The sequence below is a fragment of the Oxyura jamaicensis genome, chromosome 15 (genome assembly GCF_011077185.1).
Source record: "Oxyura jamaicensis isolate SHBP4307 breed ruddy duck chromosome 15, BPBGC_Ojam_1.0, whole genome shotgun sequence".
NCBI lineage: Eukaryota > Metazoa > Chordata > Aves > Anseriformes > Anatidae > Oxyura > Oxyura jamaicensis.
In genome coordinates, this window is record NC_048907.1 from 1,638,855 (window position 1) to 1,660,605 (window position 21,751).

General features: G+C 41.5%; 1 protein-coding gene across 2 annotated transcripts; it reads left to right on the plus strand.

Annotated features, from left to right (window-relative positions):
• The first annotated feature begins 311 nt into the window (after positions 1-311).
• On the plus strand, positions 312-21,537 carry SVOP (SV2 related protein). 2 transcript variants are annotated; one of them, XM_035340102.1, is made up of 16 exons: positions 312-784; positions 4,263-4,423; positions 5,991-6,076; positions 6,396-6,494; positions 7,739-7,810; positions 8,159-8,283; positions 10,971-11,034; positions 12,422-12,547; positions 13,576-13,704; positions 15,088-15,161; positions 15,485-15,561; positions 15,868-15,975; positions 17,406-17,517; positions 18,723-18,804; positions 19,039-19,128; positions 19,614-21,537. In XM_035340102.1, the coding sequence occupies exons 1-16, from the start codon at positions 750-752 to the stop codon at positions 19,818-19,820; spliced, it is 1,647 nt and encodes a 548-aa protein (XP_035195993.1). In that variant the 5' UTR covers positions 312-749; the 3' UTR covers positions 19,821-21,537. The 2 variants fall into 2 exon arrangements, with proteins under 2 accessions (XP_035195993.1, XP_035195994.1); XM_035340103.1 differs by lacking the exon at positions 312-784 and adding an exon at positions 1,088-1,223.
• Positions 21,538-21,751: the final 214 nt, after the last annotated feature.

The window sequence follows — 21,751 nt, forward strand, 5'->3', positions numbered from 1 at the left end:
GCCCTCCAGTCCTCTTCCTAGCAGATTCTTCCTCTTAATTTTCTCCTGCAGGCCTTTCTCTAGAAAGGATTCTTCTGTAAATGCAGGCCTAAGCACAAGTCAATCGTCTCCTCCGATTAAAGGAGGTCTATAGGGATGAATATACCAGAGCGACAGTGTATTTTCCAGGTAGATAAGTGCAATTTTTTACATAGTGATCACATTCTGAGCCTGAGGAGCGCACACTGGGAACCCAGTGGGGTTGCTACCGGGGGTCCCCATGCAGGACCTGTCCCTGAGCATCTCCATCAGGCTCAGTGACCGTGGGGGGGCTTCTCTGCCAAGCCCCTCACCGACGGGACGGCTGTGCAGCCCACCTGCCTGTGCCATGAGCTCGGGGAAGACCCTCCGCTGCCCTCCAGGAGCAGCAGCCCACGGGGAAGCCACCTCCGTGGTGCCCACCTCACTTGCAGCCGGGGGCACGGGGCGAGCATTGCCCGCAGCGGCACGGCACGACACGGGGAGGGAGTCGCTGCTGCCTGCCGCCTCTACCCACCGTGCCGTGCCGTTCCAAGCCGTGCCACGCCGTGCCGTGCTGTTCTGAGCCGTGCCACGCTGTGCCACGCCGTGCTGCTCCGAGCCGTGCCGTGGCCGGCCGCTCGGTGCGGGCTGCCGGAGCTGTCCAGCTGCCCGCGCCTGCCTGCCCGCAGCTCCAGCCATCCCCGCCATGCGAGAGCGATGAGAGCAGCTCCTCCAGACGCAGCCCGGCAATGGAGGATGATTTATTCCAGCTGAGACAGCTGCCGTAAGTAGCACCGGTAGGGGAGCGGGGATGCGCGGGGTTTCTGCTCAACGGGCTGCGGGGATGTTGTGCATCCTGGGGATTTTGAAGGGAATTGTTTCGGGGAAGTGTCTTAGGCCCCAGGAAGCAGGCCATTTTCCTTGTGTAGCTGCCTGGGTTCAGCATCCTGGGGCACGCATGCAGGTGTTCGTTTGTTATGTAAATTCACTCCGTTTTAATCTGTGCATGAACTTGATGGCGGTAGAAATAAGGAGGGGTGGAATAAAACCCTGGAAGTGCCAAAAGATTTTCTGAGAGGAAGCACTGCTATTGCATTTGCAAGGTGGATTGCATCTGTAAATAACGTTGTGCTGGGGAAGGCATCTTCCTCGGCTTCCTGCTTCGTGCCATGAACTGATTGCAAATTGCAACCTTTTTTTTTTTTTGCAAAGGTGTGTGTGCAGTGAGTATCGTTAATATTTCCTCACTGTCTGTTTCAGGGAAGCAAACGCTGCTGCACAGGGAAAATGCTGTTGTTTATGACAAACTCCTTGCTGTTGGGATGTGGTTGTTAGATCTGTGCAAGAAGGTGATAAAAGCGCTGCTGCCTTTTAACAGCAGGATTTCCTTTCCTTTTCATGAGTTCAAACTGTTTTCTTTAAAAATAAGTGCATTTCTCCTAATGCCCCATTATCGTGTGGTTTGAAACACATTCCTGTTTGTAAACCATTGACTCTGCACGGCAGGGAATGAATGTTTAAACTTGGTTTTAAATATTAATGAGCTCGTGTCAATGACAGAACAAACTGTCCCATAACATTTCTAATAAGTTGGGAAAATGGACATGAACTCCTGGTATTTTCAGATACTTCAGCTGCATTCGGCTTGTAAGTAAAAAGAATGAGACTTGATTACATTAGGCCATCTTTCCCAGTCTTTTTTTTTCCTTTTTAAACAAAGCTCAGGAGAATGTTCTAATGTACTTTTCAATGTAGGTATAATTAGATTTATTCAGTACTGTAAGATCTTGCAAACAAATGCCTCTCACTGAGACGTCTCAGCTGTGAAGAATTTAGGAAGTACGGAACAGTGAATGTCTCTGTGTGTTTTTCTTCATTTGTGTCAGTTTGCTTCATAGGTTCTTAAGTGAAAAACATTTTCTTTTATTGTCTGCGATGAGGAACGTGGCCAGGGAGCTCTCTCCTAAGATTGCCATTGAAGTATTTACGATTTTTAGACCAGTGACTGTACCTTTGTACAGCCTCTGGAACCATCGTCTCCAAAATGGTCAGTCCTGAAAGTCTACTTGAACAAATATTACACAGTATGGGGTTTTGTGGTTTGGTGATCAGGTACTTTATGGTCAGAAAGGGTTTTATTGGTGTAAAAAGTTTTGCTTGTGGCTTGCTAGAACACTGAATAGTTGCCAGTATAGATTGTGTGAATGAGATTCTGTCACAACCCCATGGAGTAATGGCACGTCAGACCTGAAATCTGGAGAAAACGTGTCCATATACTTCAGTGGGCTTTGCATCAGGCTTTGGGACTACCAAAATGGTAGTAATAGTTCTTATTTAAAAAAAAATGTGAATAAAGAAATTTGCCTTCTGTTAGTTAAACCAGATGCTTGTTCAGCTTTTGCAAGTAAGATATGAATGGTATTTTCATATTAATTGCCCTTTGTAATGAAATGTCATCTCACAGGCATACAAATTTCAGTTTGTTCAGGTTGTTTGCTATGTATTTTTTAGATCATATGAGGCTTCTGTCTTCAGTGACTATTTTAAAGCAAGTAATAATTACTTGTGTTTGTCCTGTTGGCTCAACAAGAGAAAAATCAAAACAAGATAGTTGGAACTAGATAGTTGGACTAGATTGTTGGAACCAGGTGATCTTTCAGGTCCCTTCCAACCCAGGCCATTCTATAGTTGTAGTGAGTAAAAAAACAAAAAAACAAAAAAAAAAAAACAACAACAACAACAACAACAAAAAAAAAACAGGTGGAGAGAATTTAAAATCGAGTTTCTGAATGGAGCTGAATAAGAACCTGAACTTGGAGGAGTTTCCTGATTTTGTTCATCTTTTCTTATAACTGAGTGAAGAATCCTCCCAAATTGAGAGTGAAACTAGGACTGAAGGGCTGGTTGTGGCCAGGACTCCTTTATCTGTAGACCCCATGGGTAGATGAGATATTCATTCCTCCATCCTCTTGGTCTACACTGGACCAAAATCAGTTTACTGGAGTTTTGTAGGTTGCCCATCATTTTGCCCTTGTATTGACTGTGTCATCAACACTTTAAGAGAAAATAAGATTGCCAAACATACAAAGCGTTTCAGATCACCTTTAGAAGTGTCATACATGCGTGTCAGTTTGCTGCAGCTGTGGCTGGCAAGGATGCTGATAGTTTAGTTTTGGCAACCTTTAAGGCAAGGGATTCAACTGAAATTCAAGAGGCTCTTTGCTAATCCTTATCATAGCATCAAAATGCTGAGGTGTTGGAAGTCAGGAGAGGCAGCAGCAAGACTACTTTAATCCATTTCCAGAAAAATGCTTCAATGAGGTCCAAGAAATTGCCGTTTGCCAGGATGAAAAAGTTACACTGATGTTGCAGGTAGAGTGAAGGAGGATTGAGGAGCGTGTTACTCCAGCTATCGTAGGTCTGTTTCAAAATCTTTGTTTCATCTCATGAAAGCTACGTGATGGAGACTGGCCCTACTCCTCATTACGTGAAGCATTGCCCAAAATCACCCTTAACCAAAACATGAAAGTTGTGTCAGTTGAGCAAAGTTCTGGTTTCGTGTCTTGTTCTCTCCTTGGTCTCACTGCAGAGATTAGCCAATTCCCACTCACCTAGTGCCAGAAATGATATAAAACACGGGCAGTTGGGAGCATGGCACTCACGTGACAATGGATATGTCATATGTCACAGCTGTAGCTGTCAGGCTGTTACACGCTTCAGTCCTGATTTGGTCTTAATGACAGAAGTATCCTTTGATTACTTTCGTATTCTGTCCCATCTCATCACAGATTCAAAAAGTGCACAGATCAACCAAGTATGGGAAATCAAATAGTTTCTTAAAATACGGGTACTTAAGTAATTACATGATGTTGAAGACTTAAGTTCAAGACAAGAGATGAAAGCAATCATATTTATAATCACAGAATCATCACCATGGATTTCATTGTATGTTTACAACGTGTTTATTATTATAACTTTATATATTAGCACGATGACATCCTGTTTGTACAAAAATGATGACTCTATCCCATAGCAGTGTGGCGCTGCAGTTTTTCCAAAGATAGTAGCAACCAGCAGGTTACCATATCTAAGAGCACGTACAAATAAAAGTCACAGCATTCTCTGCGGGCCTGAAATGGAGACAGGAGGGTGGTGGGAAACCTGCCAGCCATTTGACCAAATAGTCCTTCAGGACTAACCAAACACAGCTTCAGCCTGGAAAAGACCCAGCAAAGTGTTAATCCTCATTTCTGTTTTCTCAGGGTGGTCAAGTTTCGCCGCACTGGGGAAAGTTCAAGGTCAGAAGAGGATGCCATTTCAGGAGAACATGAAATTCAGATTGAGGGTGTTCGGACAGAGCTAGAGGCTGTCGAGCTAGAGGATGGAGCTGCAGTGCCAAAAGAATTTGCCAACCCAACTGATGGTGAGCAGGTTTCTTGTTTTCCTTCACGGAAGAAAGTGTGGCCTCTTCACATCAGCCAGGATGAATACACTGGGTTTAGAGAAGCTAAGGATCCCCAGATCATAAAAGGAAAGAATAACAGGCAAATTAGGTTGTACCTAAAAGCAATGATTTAGAAACATTGTCCTCTGAGGGTTCCTTTATGTGTTTGATTTTATATTACCAGTACTAGATCCTTTTAAGGAGTTGTATATCCAGTTGTCACCACCAATTTCAGATAGGCAGCTTGCTAAAGTTTCCTTTAAAATTGATCGGTACTCCGAAATCATCTCCAAGTTTACTGGAGCAGTTACACGTGGCTCGACTGAGCGTGAAACCTCTGTGGTGTTCCTGTCTCCCACTTGCCTAGAGGACAAGAGGGACAGAATAAATTTACATCCCTGCCTCTGCTTTGTGCCTAGGAGAAAAGTGCTGACTGCCCTGAAGGTAACACCACTTCAGAAGGTATGAGAAGTGCTGGTTTAGTCTTAGCACAAGGCATACTCACATTTTCTAGGATGGCTATTTTCCCAGAGACTTATTTATTAACATATTAATGCAATAGAAAGCCAGAATAGCGTGGAGTGAGTTGGATGAGTTTCTTGAAAGACTCAGTACATCGATGCAAGTCTGCAGATATCTGTAGAATTTCAGTTGGCACATCACCCAAAAAAGCCCGAGTGATGCAGCCTGCCAGTACAGTGAGCTTCAGTGCCAACACATCAAACGCCTGGGTTGCAGTCACAGACTCGGGTCCTATGGCATCTCTGCTTTATCAGTTGGGTTTTGTTTGATTTCCTTTTGGTTGGTGTTTGGTCTTTTGTTTTGTGAGGATGTCCGACTCTTAGCTAGATAAAGCTTTCCTGTGGCAAATGTACTTTATTAGCTGCTGGAAGTGTTAAATCCTTGAAACTTAAACTGATTAAAACAACTTGAAGATCAAAAGTTGGTTGTATTTTTCATTTTGCATTTGAGCAAAGGAATTTTATGTATCTTAGCCTCTTCAGATAGCACAAAATAATGAGGTCATGACAATGTGTGGGAAACAACCATCAGCATTTTTAACAAAACTCTTTTAAGATTTAGATGTCTTGGGAAAATTCTTAATTCAAATAATTAAAATTTAACTCTCAATAAATATTCTTCTGCACTTTCCATCTCTTGTATAGTATTGCTGTGTGCTGTTATATACACTTCTCACCAGAGGAAGTTGCAAGGGTGGAGTGAATATTGGTGGCTGGTGGAGTCACTCCTGGTAGTAGTGAGCTGAAAATATAGCGAAGTCGGTGGTGCTACACTGATTTACTTCTACGTGAATAAAATATTTTATGAATATTTAGGATTGTCTTGGCTTTAGCACAGTTCCTGAAAACCATTGAGATTTTCCTGGGTAAGCTTTGTATACTAGCTAGGTAGCTCTGCTATTTGTTTTAAATCTAAGCAGATTACCCAACTAATAAGTGATTGCATTGACAGAAAATGCTGTCTCAAGGGATGTGTCTTACTAGGAAAGGAATACACTTCTGCACTAGAATTGTTTTCTTTCTAGATACTTTCATGGTGGAAGATGCGGTGGAAGCCATTGGATTTGGAAAGTTCCAGTGGAAGCTCTCTATCATTACTGGATTAGCATGGGCAAGTAATTTTTATCAATATCAATCGCATGATCACTAGTTAGAGAACCTAAGTGATTTCAAATTATGTAGCCATTCTCTGTAGACAAAAAAAAAATCTCTAAACAGGTAATTGTGCAACGAAGAATGTTACCCGAGATTCTAAAATCATAGCTGGACTCAAACTTGTTATGTAGAGGTAATGAGTGGCTGGTTGGTTTCTGTGTTGCTGAAGTTGTTGAGCAGAACCAAAGTTAATTTCAAGATGCTGGATTAAGAACTGCTATATCAATCAAATTTTCAATCAGTTATTTGTTTTTATTTCTTTTTTACCTTTCTAGATGGCAGATGCTATGGAAATGATGATTTTAAGTATCCTAGCTCCTCAGCTTCATTGTGAGTGGCGATTACCAAGCTGGCAGGTTGCATTGCTCACATCGGTAGGAAAAATAACTGACAGCTCCTGTATTCTGTAAGGTTTTTCCACTCATTGTTCAGATATTATGCTTTAGATTCCAAAGTTAACTCTGTTCATTGCCTTTACAAATTGTGTTTGGCTTAAAAGAAATAGGATTCTTTATTAAAACCAGAGCTTGAAGAAGAAACTTAGGGAGAACTGAGGAAAATTTGCAAGTTTCAGTTTCAAAGTTTCACGTGATTTCTAGGAAAATATATGAAGTGACTCAGATTCATCCTAAAATTCAAACCATTTAACTAATTAAAAAAAATAAAATGGTAAATTTTGGCCATCTTTCTTGAAAATCCTTTTCACCGTATGCAGTTTCCCTTGTATATAGCCAGATTGGGAGCCATAAGGGAAAGAGCAAGCGATCACTTTTCAAGGTGGATCATCCAGTGATCTTTGCAAGCAAAGCTCTTATAAAACCACTTCCAAAAATGGGGCTATGATGTTGGAAACAAGTAATGCCTTTGGAGATAAGAAAACTGGTTTGGGGAACCTTCTCTCAGCATATGCCTCTGTTGTGTTGCGTGCCCTTTAACTCCTGCAACGTTTCTTTTTCCTGTAGATTTGATACCATTTGTGGTTTTGTGTAAATTGGTCAAAATACTCAGTAGATTTAAATAATTTAAGATCATGTAGGGCCTTGCTGTGAAGCAGAAGAAAGATTTTTTTTTTTGTGGGTTAAAAAGACCCTTCAGCAAAAAAAAAAAAAAAAAGGCAAACATCAAAACCAAGACAATGATTTGCATTTAGTAGCAAATTGTGCTCTCCAGTCATTTCTTATAATTCAATTTCTTTCCACTTATCAAAAGCTCAATAATATTCAGCACTAGTCTAATTCAGCAGTTCCCAGATTAGCATTAAGGGAAGGTAAGGGTACGGTGATGGCGAGTAGCCTGGCAGAGATTTGGTCTGCTGAAACTCATCCCCATTCCTGAGCAATAGCCAACTCCCTTTCAAGTCAGTAGAAGTGAAGGTAGGCTAAAACTGCGTGGCTTTTGAAAAATCCCACTGTATGAATAATTACCTTCAATAGTCTCTACTGCAGAGGAGCTAGACACAGAATACCTGGGCATTTTGCTTTGTTACTGATGAAGTTTTCTAGTTTAATTGTGAAGCTGTGTTTTCTGTGCTGTCATATAGAAATTTTCACTTGTCTTGTTGTTAAGGGGAAGATTTTTGTTTGTTTGTTTGTTTGTTTGTTTGTTTGTTTTTTCATAGGTGGTGTTTGTGGGAATGATGTCCAGTTCCACCCTCTGGGGAAACATTTCAGATCAGTATGGGAGGAAAACAGTAAGTCTTCGGCTCTTACTGAAATATATTGAAGTACTGCTGCAGTGTGAGTGTTTGAGTGCGTGGTGTTCACAAATGTCATAGCCCACATGTACAAAGAATTAAGCACAATTAAGCAGAACCAGAAGTGACCTCCCATGAAATAAAAGGACAAAAGTTTGGAGAGGAAAGCAGAAAATGAGAAGTGAGAAAAATAAAGGCTGATATAACAGCCTGACTATGTTACAAACTGAAGTATGATTTTTTGTTGTGAAAGCTCTAGTTTTTTATTTGAAGCTCTAGTTTACATTTTGTTAATTTGTGTTACAGCAGAAACTTACTTTTCTCTTGCTTGTCTGTTAAATACAGGGGCTAAAGATCAGTGTGTTATGGACGCTCTATTATGGGATCCTCAGTGGTTTTGCACCAGTGTACAGCTGGATCTTGGTGCTGAGGGGCCTGGTGGGCTTTGGCATTGGAGGAGTACCTCAGTCGTAAGTAAATATTCACGAGTCCAAATTTCTTTTTTCTATCTTCTTTGGTTTATGTTTTTAATACGCTTGTATCGAATTGAAGACATTCCTCAATTTCACTGTCCCATGCTCATTGTTTTTTAGTATTTGCAACTGATATATTTAACTCTGAGGAGGCTTTGAAGATATCTAATACATCACTGAAGTGAATCAGATTTACAAAGACCTCAGTGTGAACAAGCTGGGTACTTAAAAGTAATACGTTGTGTGTCTTGAGACCTGGTAAGCTTCTCTCATTCCCTCAGGTAAACTGTGGTGAAAATGAGAGGCCCAGGTAGCCCTCCGAGAAGTGGATAAAGCACAACAGAAAGTGTTTTGTAACTGTGCCCAAACACTGCATTGCCAGCTTGTAACGGGGAAGTCAGTAAGGGATGATGTGGACTTGTTGCAATACACTAGCAGTTAGAACAAAGGTGTAGAACAAAGCCCTGACTAATGTTGTTTTTTAAGAAAAACTCCAGATTATCGTTCAGTCATAGCCTGATCTTTCGGTTCTGAACCTGAATTGGAATTCCAAAATCACATCACCCGAACCTGGAGCAGCTGAGGTATTTTAATGGCTCAGACACATTTCTAACAAGAAAGTAGCATCAGGATATTTCTCTATTACTCTATCACTCTATTCACTGAAGAGGAGGATCTCTAAATTTTCCACCTTGAATAAATAAATCTGCTCTTGGCTTTTAATTATAAATGGAAAGGAATGAGTACATCCATTCTCTCTCCGTGCAGTCTTTTTTCCTTATTAATAATTGATATTTTGCCCCGTGGAGGTGCTATTTCGGAGTAGTCAGAGCCTAAGTTTGATGGATGGCTCACAGACTTCTTCACAAGGCAGGTCAATATCCTGTCTTTTCTATTGCCATTCCCAGATAAAAGATTCAGAGCTGAGATGGAGCATCATAGTATTATTAATTTCTTTTTCTGCTCACATGACCTCTTTTAGAAGCTGCACAAAAGCATAACGGGTGTGTAAAATGGGAAAGTCCTTAGCCTGCCCTGTATCAACCTACAATGAGGCAGTTTCTGCCATGCAGTTCCAACTGAGCACAACTGGAATGAAGCAGGAGAACAACAAAGACAAAGCATCAGAGTTAATAATGCCTTGTACTGCAAACACATATTAGTGTTGTTCCACAGAGCCTCAGTGGAACGGCTGCAGCTTAGCTAATGCCATTTTACAGAGGGGTGGATAAAATACAAAGGCAACGTGACTTAACGAGAGACAAAGAAGAGAAGGTTACAGAACTCAGAGTGGATTCTGCTGCTGCTGAGTCTTTTTCTTGCTCTTACTATCATAGTGATACCTTTGCCAAAAAGAATAAATATATAAGTAACAGGAGTAATCGTTCCTTTCTAATATTAAGTAGGCTATATAACTTTGCATATGAGTAGCTGAATTTCAGTGGAATGATGTAGGCATCCTTATTGTATTATTGTATTCTACAATGGATATGGGAGAGAATTTTAATGAAAGGTGCTATTAAAAATAATACATCCAGCAGTAATAAATCAACAAACTATAGCAGATATCCCCTTATGTATGTAGGACCTGCACCTAAGGCCTCCTCTTGGAATCTTCTGTGAGATATTACGTAACCCTGAGTATGACTATTAATTCACTTTTCCAGCATCCAGTCTTGCAAAGATATGTTGTATTCTCTAAAGGGAATGGTTCTTTATAGCATTAATTTCCCTCTGCTTCCTGCTGTGATATGTAGGGAACTGCTCTGCATTTCATGACATGTGATTCTTCTTCCTTTTCTTCTTAATTACTGATTTAATAGCGTACTTTGATGAACCAAATTCTGGGAAGTTAGAGATCAATCCACTGTTTTTCAAATCAGAAGGAATTTTACCACAGGCATTAAAGACAGCCTAAGGAGTTTACAGGCAGAAACAGGATGAGTCAGTGGAATGCAAATAGAGTAGGAGCAAAGAACTACAAGTCTTACCGGACTGAAGAGGACAAGAGAGCCTCAGCTGGCTGCTGGCCCCGGGGTTCCATCCTCAGGAAATATTCATACAGAAGCTGTACAATTACTCCTTGGCACAGTCATGAGACAACTCTGCAAAGTTAGGTGATTTCTTTTTGAATTTCCACAATAAAAGAATGCAAATTATTTACCAGTGTTATATATTAAGTATAATTATTAAAGTATTGTATACCAGTAATGCAATCAGATTGAGAAAGTATTTACCTCTTAGAAAATTGAAACCTGGCAGGGTAGGCCAATGTGAAATTCACTGAGCCAGTTGTAAAGCCCTGAAGAAATACTTTACCTAGCAAGCGTTTGTATTGACTGCTGATGGACCACACTGAAAATACAGGCATCATGCCTGTCCCAGCCCAAAGCAATGTTAGGAAACTATGCTCCAAGAACTGCTACATTTAGCCAACAACTATAGCGTCACAACGTCACATGAACAGAGCAAATTTTGTCCTCTCTTGCAATGATGAACTAAAAAAGATTGTTCTGTTGTAGCAAGTGGAGCCTGAACACTGTCCACAGTCCTGCTGGCTCTGAAGACCAGGAAGGGGTTTCTGTTACCATTGTGGGTTTGGCGATTTTAATAAAAGACGTGTATTGCCTGAACATCTCTCAATGTGCTAACGTGACATTTTTCTCAATGTTCACTCTTTACAGGGTAACCTTATACGCTGAATTCCTTCCAATGAAAGCCAGAGCAAAGTGCATTTTATTAATAGAGGTGAGCAGTGTAGCTATGTGTACTGGTCTATAGGGGGACAAATTCTGCTGTTGCTTACATATGTTCAGTTAATGTGGAACTGAGGTTAACCTCATACACTAGATCTAGTTCAGGTCTGAAAGCAGCATACTGTAAGGGTTTTTGTAAGGGTTTGCCCTTGTTGCTGGTCTGCCATTGTGCAAATTACCATGCATCCAGTGCTGTATAAGTTTTTGTTGTGATCCGACCTAACATGAGCTGGCTCATGAAGATCCAGATCAGGAGGGTTTGCATTTGTATTCCTCAGTACCAATAGGATTTGTGCCTGAAATCTCCTTTTCCCAGATTTTGAGATGAATGCTCACATGGAGTGAGCTAAGACAAGCCTGCATCCGGCTCTCCAGCACTAAGGCTAGGGGTCCCAGAAGCAGTGCCAAGCACTTCCAAGGGTAGCACGCAGGGAGCCCTTTGGGTGTGACCTAGGGCCATGGTGAAATTAATCTACAGCTCACTACTGGATAACGGGGAACTGACTTTTCAGTAAATTGAGAGCTAAATTCAGCTCTCCAGACTCACTCCAAATATATCAAAGTCACAGAGAGCAGACCTTTGCCTTATAAATACTTTAAGGCAATATTTGCAGCCCTGGAATGGACGGTTGAAGGGTGCCAGTCCTGAGCAGAGAACAGTACTATTACTGGTCTGCATCAGTCCATTTGGAAGGAGTATCCTCATGAAAAATACTAAATCCAAACAGCTTCTCAAATACAAAATCAGTTTTCCAAGATAACTGCTGGCTAGTCCTACTTGCTGTTGACTAATCTTTTGGAAACAGAGTTTTATGTCACTTTAACACCCTGGGTTAGAAATACATTCTGAGCATTAAATAGTGAGCTACCAGGAAAAGGAAACTAGCACTTGCGCAGATTCATAATCCAAAGGAGAATAACCGTGCATGGCTAAGATATGCAAGAGGATGCCAGGAAGCTATCAATTCCTTCTTTCATTTGCAGGACACATTCTGTGGCTTTGGTAGCTTGGCTTTGTAAAGGAAAACAAATACCATAAATCTCACGGTGATAGGTGGGAATAATACCCCTAGACAGATGTTAGTAGTTATTTTGCTTAAGAAGCACATGATGAGTCTTTTCATTATGAGAAGCTACCTACAGTTAAACATGAGTGTCTGAAGAAAGTTGATGCTAAGTTTTCAGAACTGAGCTTCTGCAACATGTAAACAAATCCCCTTAAATGTCTGGATTTCTGTTGAACACAGTGGTGCATATTTGAAATGTCTCTGGCATTTCTCTCTCCAGCTGTCCCTCGAGAGCACATTTTAGAATGCTACAAAGAATGCCTTAATAGCATTCTCATTCTCATTTGTGACTGTTTCTTTTCCCTTTGGCAGGTCTTTTGGGCTATTGGGACCGTGTTTGAAGTCCTCCTAGCAGTGTTAGTGATGCCCACTCTTGGATGGCGGTGGCTTCTCATTCTTTCTGCCCTTCCGCTTTTGCTCTTCGCTGTCCTATGTTTTGTAGGTATTCTTCTAAAGATGTGCAACCTGATTGAAGGGTACTGTGACAGCTTTTGAACTTTGAGTTGATGTATTTGTGAAACATCTGAAATAATGACAAAAATTCCATTGTTTCAGCAGAGTACTAGTAACAACATTGCAGTGAGAACTGTGTTTATGTGACTGTAATTGCTAGAGGACAATGGTGGGCTGGAATTTATGAAGCCAAATCAGGCCTGGCAATCTCTTTCCAATTTAATGACTTTGTTTCAAGTCATTTCTATGGAATCAACATTTTATTAAAATCTGTTGCTGTTTCCCTGACTTCTCTTTAGATTCTTACATTATTTTACCAAAAATCATAACTCCTGTAGTTCATGTCCATTCAAAAAAAATGACCCAATCCAGGGGTAAAATCTGCATAGTGCAGGCCAGGTTCTTAAATAAGGATGTATGTAAGTTAAACCTGAGCTTCAGAGTGCTGTTAGGTAATATGTCTGCCATTCATTTGGTCTTCTCAAACAGGTATGTCCTTGTCAGGTTGTTTAGCAGCTCTTCTTATTCCATAGTCGCTGTCATTGTTTTTCAGGAATACCTCCAAACAGTTATACAAGTGCTTACATGCTTGTTTTTAAAAGGAGCTTAAAAATGCAAATTTTGTAATGCCTGGAGCATCTTGTTATCTGCCCTGGGTACTCTGCCTTCCCCACTGAGAAAATATAATAGCAAGATCCTGCAAAAATGTCTAATATTTCGCAGGAGTGAAAATGAGGCAACAGAAGGGAAAGATTTAGGCTGGAGTTTCTGAAAATGCTGTTTTGCAGTGAAAATGATGTTTTGCAGTTTCTTAAAGTCTAATAAGGAACTTGATGTTTGACACAAAGATGTTTTTCTGATCTGTTAAAGATTGGTTCTGTGATCCTTTCTTATGTTAGTAGTCTGCCAGTGTCACAGAGATTTCCCACTGTAAACCCACAGAGAAAGTCCCCAGTTTGTTTACTGCTGTGTTTTTGACGTCTTTGTGCATGTGATGTGCTTTGCTCTGCTAGTGGCTGCCAGAAAGTGCCAGGTATGATGTATTATCTGGAAATCAAGAAAAAGCAATTGCCACTTTAAAGCGGATAGCAACAGAAAATGGAGCTCCGATGCCCTTGGGAAAATTAATTATTTCCAGACAGGTAGGTACAGGGAACAGACACCTTAATAATGTGGGATGCAATGAAACGGTACTACAGTCATGTGTATTTTTATAAGCAAATAATCAATGTTAAATTTAATTTTAATGTCTCAACCACTAATTAAAAATGAGAGATGATCACGTATGCCTATTCCACAGTGAGGAAGACTTAGTTTCTCATTTTTATTTACATGGAAATCCCGAAAGTCAAAATGACCTTCAAAATGTTATTTTGCCTCTCTTTAAGACCCTTCTGTTAAAGAAAATCAGATCTTGTGGCTGTAGAAGAGCTCAGATCAAAATTCCCAGATCTAAACTCATAAGGCAAGGTGGAATTGGACCCTTTAGCTGTATCTCATTTTGAATCTAATCCTGGTTTTGTGAAAGCTACAAGCTCCTATTCAGTCCTAATGTAGGGAGTAATTCAAGCTGTTACTTCTGAACTGCATTATATTACTGCGTGAATTGCACTGGATTTCTTTGACATATAAAACTGGAGTTTTATATGGCCAACTTTTCAGCACCTCTGTCAACATACAAAGTGGCTCTGCATTTACAGAATGAAGAGCAGACTTTTATAGTAAAAGAAAGTCACAAGAAAAGTTACAAGAAAAGAAAGTTAGCCAGCAATCAGGGACAGCAGAGGGAGACCTGTAGGTCTGAACAACAGCAAGATTGTAGAATTAGGCAGGAGCCCGTTGGTAATGATCTTGCTAATTGGAAATACAGGTTTGATTTTCCGTGGTTTGGATCAGTGATGACTGGAGATCATGTGCCTTTCACAAATGCTTGGTTCAGTTAGGGGAATTTTGATGGGCTGTGCAGGAATGGTCTGCAAGTTTTGGAAGATTCTGTTTTCAGGGTGGGGTGGGAAAGCACTTTTCCTTAACCACAAGTTTATGCGCTGAGCCTGCCAGTCTGTCTGTCTAAGAAACTCAGTTTAAAAGGGGTCTGCTTGCCGGAGGGCTGCTTATAGTTCTGTGGGACCTCACCCTAGATCAGAAGCCCTGATGGGCTGTGCTAATTTACCAGAGCTGACTGTGGGCCACATGGATCATATGAGATCTGTGGGTTGGCAAAGTTCTGCTCTGCCTCTTTCCAGCCTCTCCTTGTTCAGATAGATTCTCACCTTCCTTGTGAAGCAGTAGCATGCCCTGTGCGTGAACTGTTTTGACAATGTTACGCTCCCAGAGAATTCCACTTGGCAGAGGATTCCAGCTTCAGAGTGCCTCCTCCAACCTGAAAAACACCAAGTCAAAACTGAACGCTTGTCCTGAGCTATAGTAGATCATACTTGGTGTTATGTTGTCCCTTGCTAGTGTACATCTTCCAGTCCAGGACCAGTGAGTACCATGATTGTCTGACTTCCATTTGTTTTCAACAGGAAGATCGAGGAAAAATGAGGGACCTTTTTACACCACATTTTAGATGGACCACGTTGTTACTCTGGTTTATATGGTAAGAGAAAATATAAATGGCTCTGTGCCAGCACAATTCTAAATGGCTTTTGATGGAGGTATTTTATAGTATCACTAAAATACAGCAACTTCCTCCTCAAAAAAAAAAAAAAAAAAAAAAAAAGTATCGATTTGTAATTTATTAAACCACCCAGTCACCAGCATTCTAGATCTAATTGCCCTTTCATTTTCTAAATGCTGATAGGAAATAGCTTTGAGGTAGCACTTAGCAGAAGTCCTCACACAGTGAGTTCAGTTTTGATTTGTGTTGTTTACTACAGGTTTGGTCAGCTGAGACTTCCTCTCTTATTTTCTTCCTTGCAGGTTTTCCAATGCTTTTTCATATTATGGGTTAGTTTTATTAACTACAGAGTTCTTCCAAGCAGGAGACGTCTGCAGCAGTGAGTACTAGTCCATCTCTTCTTTTTAAATACACCCTATAAAGTAATGGAATATCTTTTATTGGCTCACTTTCTGCTGTTAGTTTGAAAAGGACTGTGGATACCAGTCTGAATTTTAAGACATCAAAACTGTTCAGTTCCAGCTGTATCTTCTGAGCAGAATATACGCACTGTTCAGCAGGGTTTCTTCCATACGTCTCTTCTATCAGTTTCAGCAGGAAGAATTGTGAGTAAAGGAAGATGAGTGGAGAAGAGATTACTTAAATTATGTTCAATTTTTTTTTTTTTTTTTTTTTTCTCCCACAGTTTCCAGTAGAAGGAAAGAAGTTAAAGCAAAGTGCAGCCTGAGCTGTGAGTATCTGACAGAGGAAGACTACACTGATCTGCTCTGGACAACTCTGTCAGAATTCCCTGGTAAGTGGCGATAAGAAGAAGCACTTCTTCAATGCCAACGTGATCGGAATGGACTCTGGTACAGCAATGAAATGGGCTCTTCTGTCTGGCCTAGTGTCAGTGTATTTCCAGCTTGGACGGCTTGATATATGCATTACACACAGTAGCTGTAGCTCTCTTCAGTGTCCATATGATCTCTACAGATAAAATCACTACTAATTGCTTTGTGAAGCTATAGTGGCCTGTCTCACTGTGGATTCTGTCCAAGCAACACATTACGCATTCAGAGGAAGAGTAACAATTAAATCAAAGGGGCAGGATTGCTTGAACTTTTATCCATAAATGAGTATCCAGAACTATTTGAAGGGGATCGTGGGTATAGCGAATCAATGGAGGACTTGCTTCCTAAAGCTCTGTGTCCAGCATTAGTCATGATTTTTAGTCAGTTTTAAGGGAATTTCAATGAACAGCTTGACACAGGACAACCAAGATAGTATATGATAGCCACTGTTTCTTCACACCTAGAAGATGATCTCTCAGTATTAATCTGTTCGATATAATAGTGTGAGGCAGTGGTAGGATATTTTCAGTGCTCTGCATTGTAGTTTCAGGGACTCAAAGAAAAGCCATTTAATAGGTGAAAAGTTGGAAGGCAGTCCTGTATAGCAGTCATTCTGAGAAGGACCTAAGTGTATTGTGGGCAGAATACCGTATGTACTCTTGGACTGATGCTGTAGCAGAACAGACTGATTTGATCCTGAGACGTAATGAAGTGGGAGTAAGAAATAATAACTGGGTATCTCTGAATGACACAGGCAACACTGATGCTTGCATAATCCTCACACTTGCTGTACCTCTGCTTTGAAAAAGATCTGGAAAAGTTGCAGAAGAGAGTATTTGAGATTGGGAGACTTAAAGAGCTTGATCCATTTCTTTTATTAAAGAGCAGGTGAGAAGTAATTTGATGGCAGCATGTAAATTACTTAATGGAAAGAAAATACTATGTTCTAAAGGGCCTTAAATCTAGCAGGGGAAAAATTAGTAGGGGACAGTGGTTCAAGTTGAATGAAAGATATTCCAGTTAGACATGAGTCAGGCATTTCAGTGCTCAGGTTGGTAACCTCTGCAATAACCAGTATTTAGCAGATGTCAGAGTTGTTTGCTTGCTCTTACATCAGGCTGTGTCCCCTGAATGTGCAGGCACGTGGGTGCTTGGACCACTGGGGCTGTGAACATGGCACAAAACCATCTGAGACATGGAGCTTCTGTTTTGCATGTAGTACCAGTGACTGGGCCAGTCTATTCTACTCCCCTGCCTGATGCCTCTGCCAGCAAAGTATTATAAAAAGAGAACATTTTTTCAGACCTCAGTAACAGCCTATGTTAAAAGCTAGCTGATGCAACCTCCACCTGAGCTCTGTTCCCAACAGTCAGCTTGTCTCCTTCTACAGGTGTGTTAGTAACACTGTGGATTATTGATCGGATAGGCCGCAAGAAAACCATGGCCCTGTCCTTTTTTGTCTTCTCGTTTTGCAGTCTTTTGCTGTTCCTCTGTGTTGGAAGGTAAGTAAAACACAATGAAAAAGTGGTACTGATTCTTCTCTCTTGATTGTAGCAGAAGTGGAAGTGGAGGTTTGAACAGCTGTGAGTTGGTTGTGCTCAACTGGAGAAAATTAAGGATGAGCTTAGGTTTTCTCACCAGGGTTTGATAGAAGACTAAAAGAAGTGGGAGATGAGATGTACTTCACTAATTTTGCAGACCGAACAATCCAAAGGGGAATTAAGACATCATGTGTGAGCAGGAGGTAGCCATTGGACAATTTTAAAATCAGATCTGATGTCACGAGCCTTGGTAGCTGGTTCATGTACTTCTCCCGGTGCCATTCATTACTCGGGTTTTCCCCAGGCTGACTGTGTAATAATTACCAGGGTGGTGCTTCACAACTGAGCCCAGTCTCTGCCTCCCATTCAGAGGCTCTGACCTCTTCGCTTGTTTTCGTGGGCTCTCAGTGGTCTCAGTGCTACAGCACAATTGTGTGAGAAGCAACAGGCAGAGACTGGCACAACCAAAAGTTGCATACAGCATGGGGGAGTGGAGCTCGATGTAGTCATTGCAGATACGTGGGGCCTGACTTCAAAATAACTTGGTTTCACATTTTCATATTGTTCAGCCAAATTTATGGCTGAGCACTGAGAGTCTGCCTTTGACTGCATCTAGCCTCAGTGCCACATGCATGCAACGTCTGTTTCTTGGGGCTGAAGAACAAGGAAACGACAAAATAGCTGGTGGAGAGTTTTCTGAATTTAAACCTTTTCAGGCACTGCAAGAAACCTTACAGTACAGAAAACGTGTAATGAGAAACCTTACAAAGCTGCAAATATTCAGTTGGTATGTAGGTTCATGTATTTTAAACAGGAAAGCTGCAGTCTGATTTCCTTCTCGTCTGTGCCATTTTTTTCTTAGCACCATTCATAACATGGAATATATTTTTCTTATTTATACAAGCTTAGGCACTGGCTGTTTATTTCAATAATCTGCAGCTGTCAGTTAGAATGAATACACTTAGAAAACTGATGTGATTGTGGGAATGCACATTGTTTGGCATCATTATTATATTAAAGGTCCAGAAAAAAATAAAAAGGGTTCATTAAAAAACAAAAGGAATTGCTCTAACAAATTTAGCATTTTTTATTGCACTTGCCTCCAAGTTAAACAAACAGATTGTACAGAACAATCCCAAACACTGCTCTCCTTTTTATTCTCACAGAAATGTTCTTACTGTGCTGCTCTTCATTGCAAGAGCTTTTATTTCAGGAGGATTTCAGGCTGCTTATGTTTACACTCCTGAGGTAAGGAGGTTGATTTTGTAATGAGAATATTTAAGGGGAGTGAGAACATGGTGGGAAAGTCATTTTATGACCTCTTCACAATGGACCTAACCCCACATACGCGTTCATGATCTTGTTGTCACTGTCTAACAGAATGTGCTCTCGTGCCACTTATTAATTTCCATTGATTAAGGAGATGGAAGGAAGAGCAGAGAGCTGCCCACTTGGATTAACAGCCCAATGCTTTGTTCACAGGTTTATCCAACAGCCACGCGTGCTTTGGGGCTGGGAACGTGCAGTGGAATGGCCAGAGTGGGAGCCCTCATAACCCCCTTCATTGCACAGGTAAATTCCCTCCTCCCGAGGCTGATGGCACATGAAAGTGATGGAGAACCCACCTCCCTGCTGCAAGGGCCGTACCAAGGGCAATCTGTGCATGGTGTGTTGAGGTAGGGTTGTTGTTCCCCGTTTCCTGAGGAGAGTTCAGGCTCACCTCTGAATTTCTCTCTTACTCCAGAGGTCATATGGTGGGGAATAAATAACCAAGGAGCAGGCTGCTGCATGGATGTAAGGGTGGTTTGTGAAAAACATCGCAAAAGATAGTTAGCCAAGGGAGACTGAGGTCTGAGGCAGAGGGAAGAGCGCAAACCAGATCAAGAGAGCTCTTGCTGCAGTCTCCCTTCCAACCACATTCCCTGTGCTGGAGAACACTAAAATGGATTAAATTGCCACGGCACTAAAATTCGTCCTACTGCATTAGGATTTACACTTTCTTCCTGTGATAAGGCTCAGGGGTACTATTTTGTATTTTTTGCCTTTTTTTTCTGCAGGTGATGTTGGAATCTTCAGTCTATTTAACACTGGTGGTTTACAGTGGATGTTGCCTGCTGGCCGCTGTGGCTTCGTGCTTCTTGCCCATTGAAACAAAAGGCCGTGGACTGCAGGAGTCCAGCCACAGAGAATGGGGACAGGAGATGGTTGGGAGAGGATCTCATTCCCCGGGAGTCACCAGGTCAAACTCTGGATCACAGGAATGATGGGACACGAAATCCTGAGGAAAGAATGGATGATATGATCAAGATATGTTTCACAAAAGTCCAAGCCTGAAGCATAGAAAGCAGACCATACTGTCACTGCCAATGTCACGTGTCAAACTGCAGGAACTTTTGGGCTGAGCCTAAGCAAATTGCATCTCTACTGCTCCTTGCTCACACTCATAAAAACTTTGCTTCCGTATTGAGAGGCATTTGATCCAGATATCATTTGAAATTTAGCAGGAAGGGTTTTTCTTAAGTTTCTTGTGCTTGCATGGTCAGCTATTCAGCTTAAAATGTCCCGTGTCAAGCAAATAGCTAACTGGATGCCACTCAGTATCAGCTGTAATTAAAACAATGTACTCTTGATGCCTAAAATCAAAAGATTTCTATTTATTGTGTACCTGGCATAGCACACGGTGGATTCCATACACTACAGGATAGGTTTTATGAATTAGATGCCTGCCTTGCACTTTTTAGCCACCGACAACAACAAAATGAGGTAACAGCAAACCAACCAATGCTTTCTAGTTCCCTTGCTTACGGGTTCTGCTCCTTGAGAATTTACAGGCGCTGTAAGTGAGACTTCTTGGAATCTATTTCCTCAACGTTTCTGCCTCCCAGGGCAGGTAGTTTTGGTTGGTGAGGAGTGGTATTTGTTGCAGAGATGGAACCTCATATGAAAAATGTAAATCTTGATGGTTTGGAGCAGAAATTGACTTTTCTGACATTGCCAGAAACACTGAGCACTCTGTTTGTTGCCTGGTGAAGACTGCTTCGGCTGTACTGGTGTCTCTGTGTGTGTGGAGATGCACGCTGTGTTTTTCTGCATGGGTCCAGGTCTGTTTCTGCTCAATTTGCCTAAGTATGTTCCCGCAGTGGTGTAGCCAGAGCCTTTGATCAAGGTGCCTCAGTCGGAACAGCTGCGTGTAGCGGTTTGGATGGAGCGGCTTTCAAGCGGCTCCCAACAGAAGTTGGTCTCCTGACAGCTGGACTGAACTTTTTGATAGCTGCAGATTGTACATCGACTGCAACGTCAAGCTGGTGACAAAGGAATGTATCTGGCATCATGTCATAAACATACAAAAATCCAGGGAAGAGCCAAACCACAATCTTCCTTGGAAGAGGAACTGCACCCCTTCAGATGTAGCTAGCCTGCGGAGGTCGATGACCCTGGAGAATGTAAAAGTTCAGGTGGGGATAAGTTTGTCTTGTTTGTCTGAAATCTGTCACTATGCAGGGAGTTAGGTTTCAGAGTCTGTGGACATGCAGCAAGGAAATACCTAAGGAAACTGAGACCTGTCTTAGCCATGTCTCAGTTTATTTTATGGATTCCAGACTGTGGAGCACACAACCAAATGTGAGATGGACTGGATGCTAATCACTAGGCTGTGGGAAAGCAATACATTTTTGTAATACGTGTGGTCAGTTGTCTCACATTACCATAGGTAAGTGTGCAACAAATTTTGCACAATAGGCTATTTTAAATATTCTGGGAACCAGGCCCCTTTTCCCTGGGGCGATAACAGGTCACTGAGTCCGTGTTTGGGTGCAAACCAAATGAACACGGTTGGGGTTCACCTTTCACTTAGGGATTTGCAGCACTGTAGTGTGGTACAATGCTCTAAGATAAGTTGGGCTGTTTGTTTGTAGCACTGAAGGAAAATCATAAGTGGATAATTCCTTAAAGAACCTGAGGAAACTCAGACTAATAAAAAAAGGCCAAAGAGTTTGTTGATATTCTGTGTTTGCGTATCTTCTGCTGAGAAAAGTTAAAGTTTGACAAGGCACCAGAGTGTCTGTCCACTCGTTTACCGCTGGGTGATGGTGGCTGCAGTGAGAGACTCCAGAAGCGGTTGGTGTGAGTGGGCAAACTTTCCTTCTCACAGCTGTGAAAATGCAGTTCGGCTCGCGGGGATCCCGCTGTCGCTGTG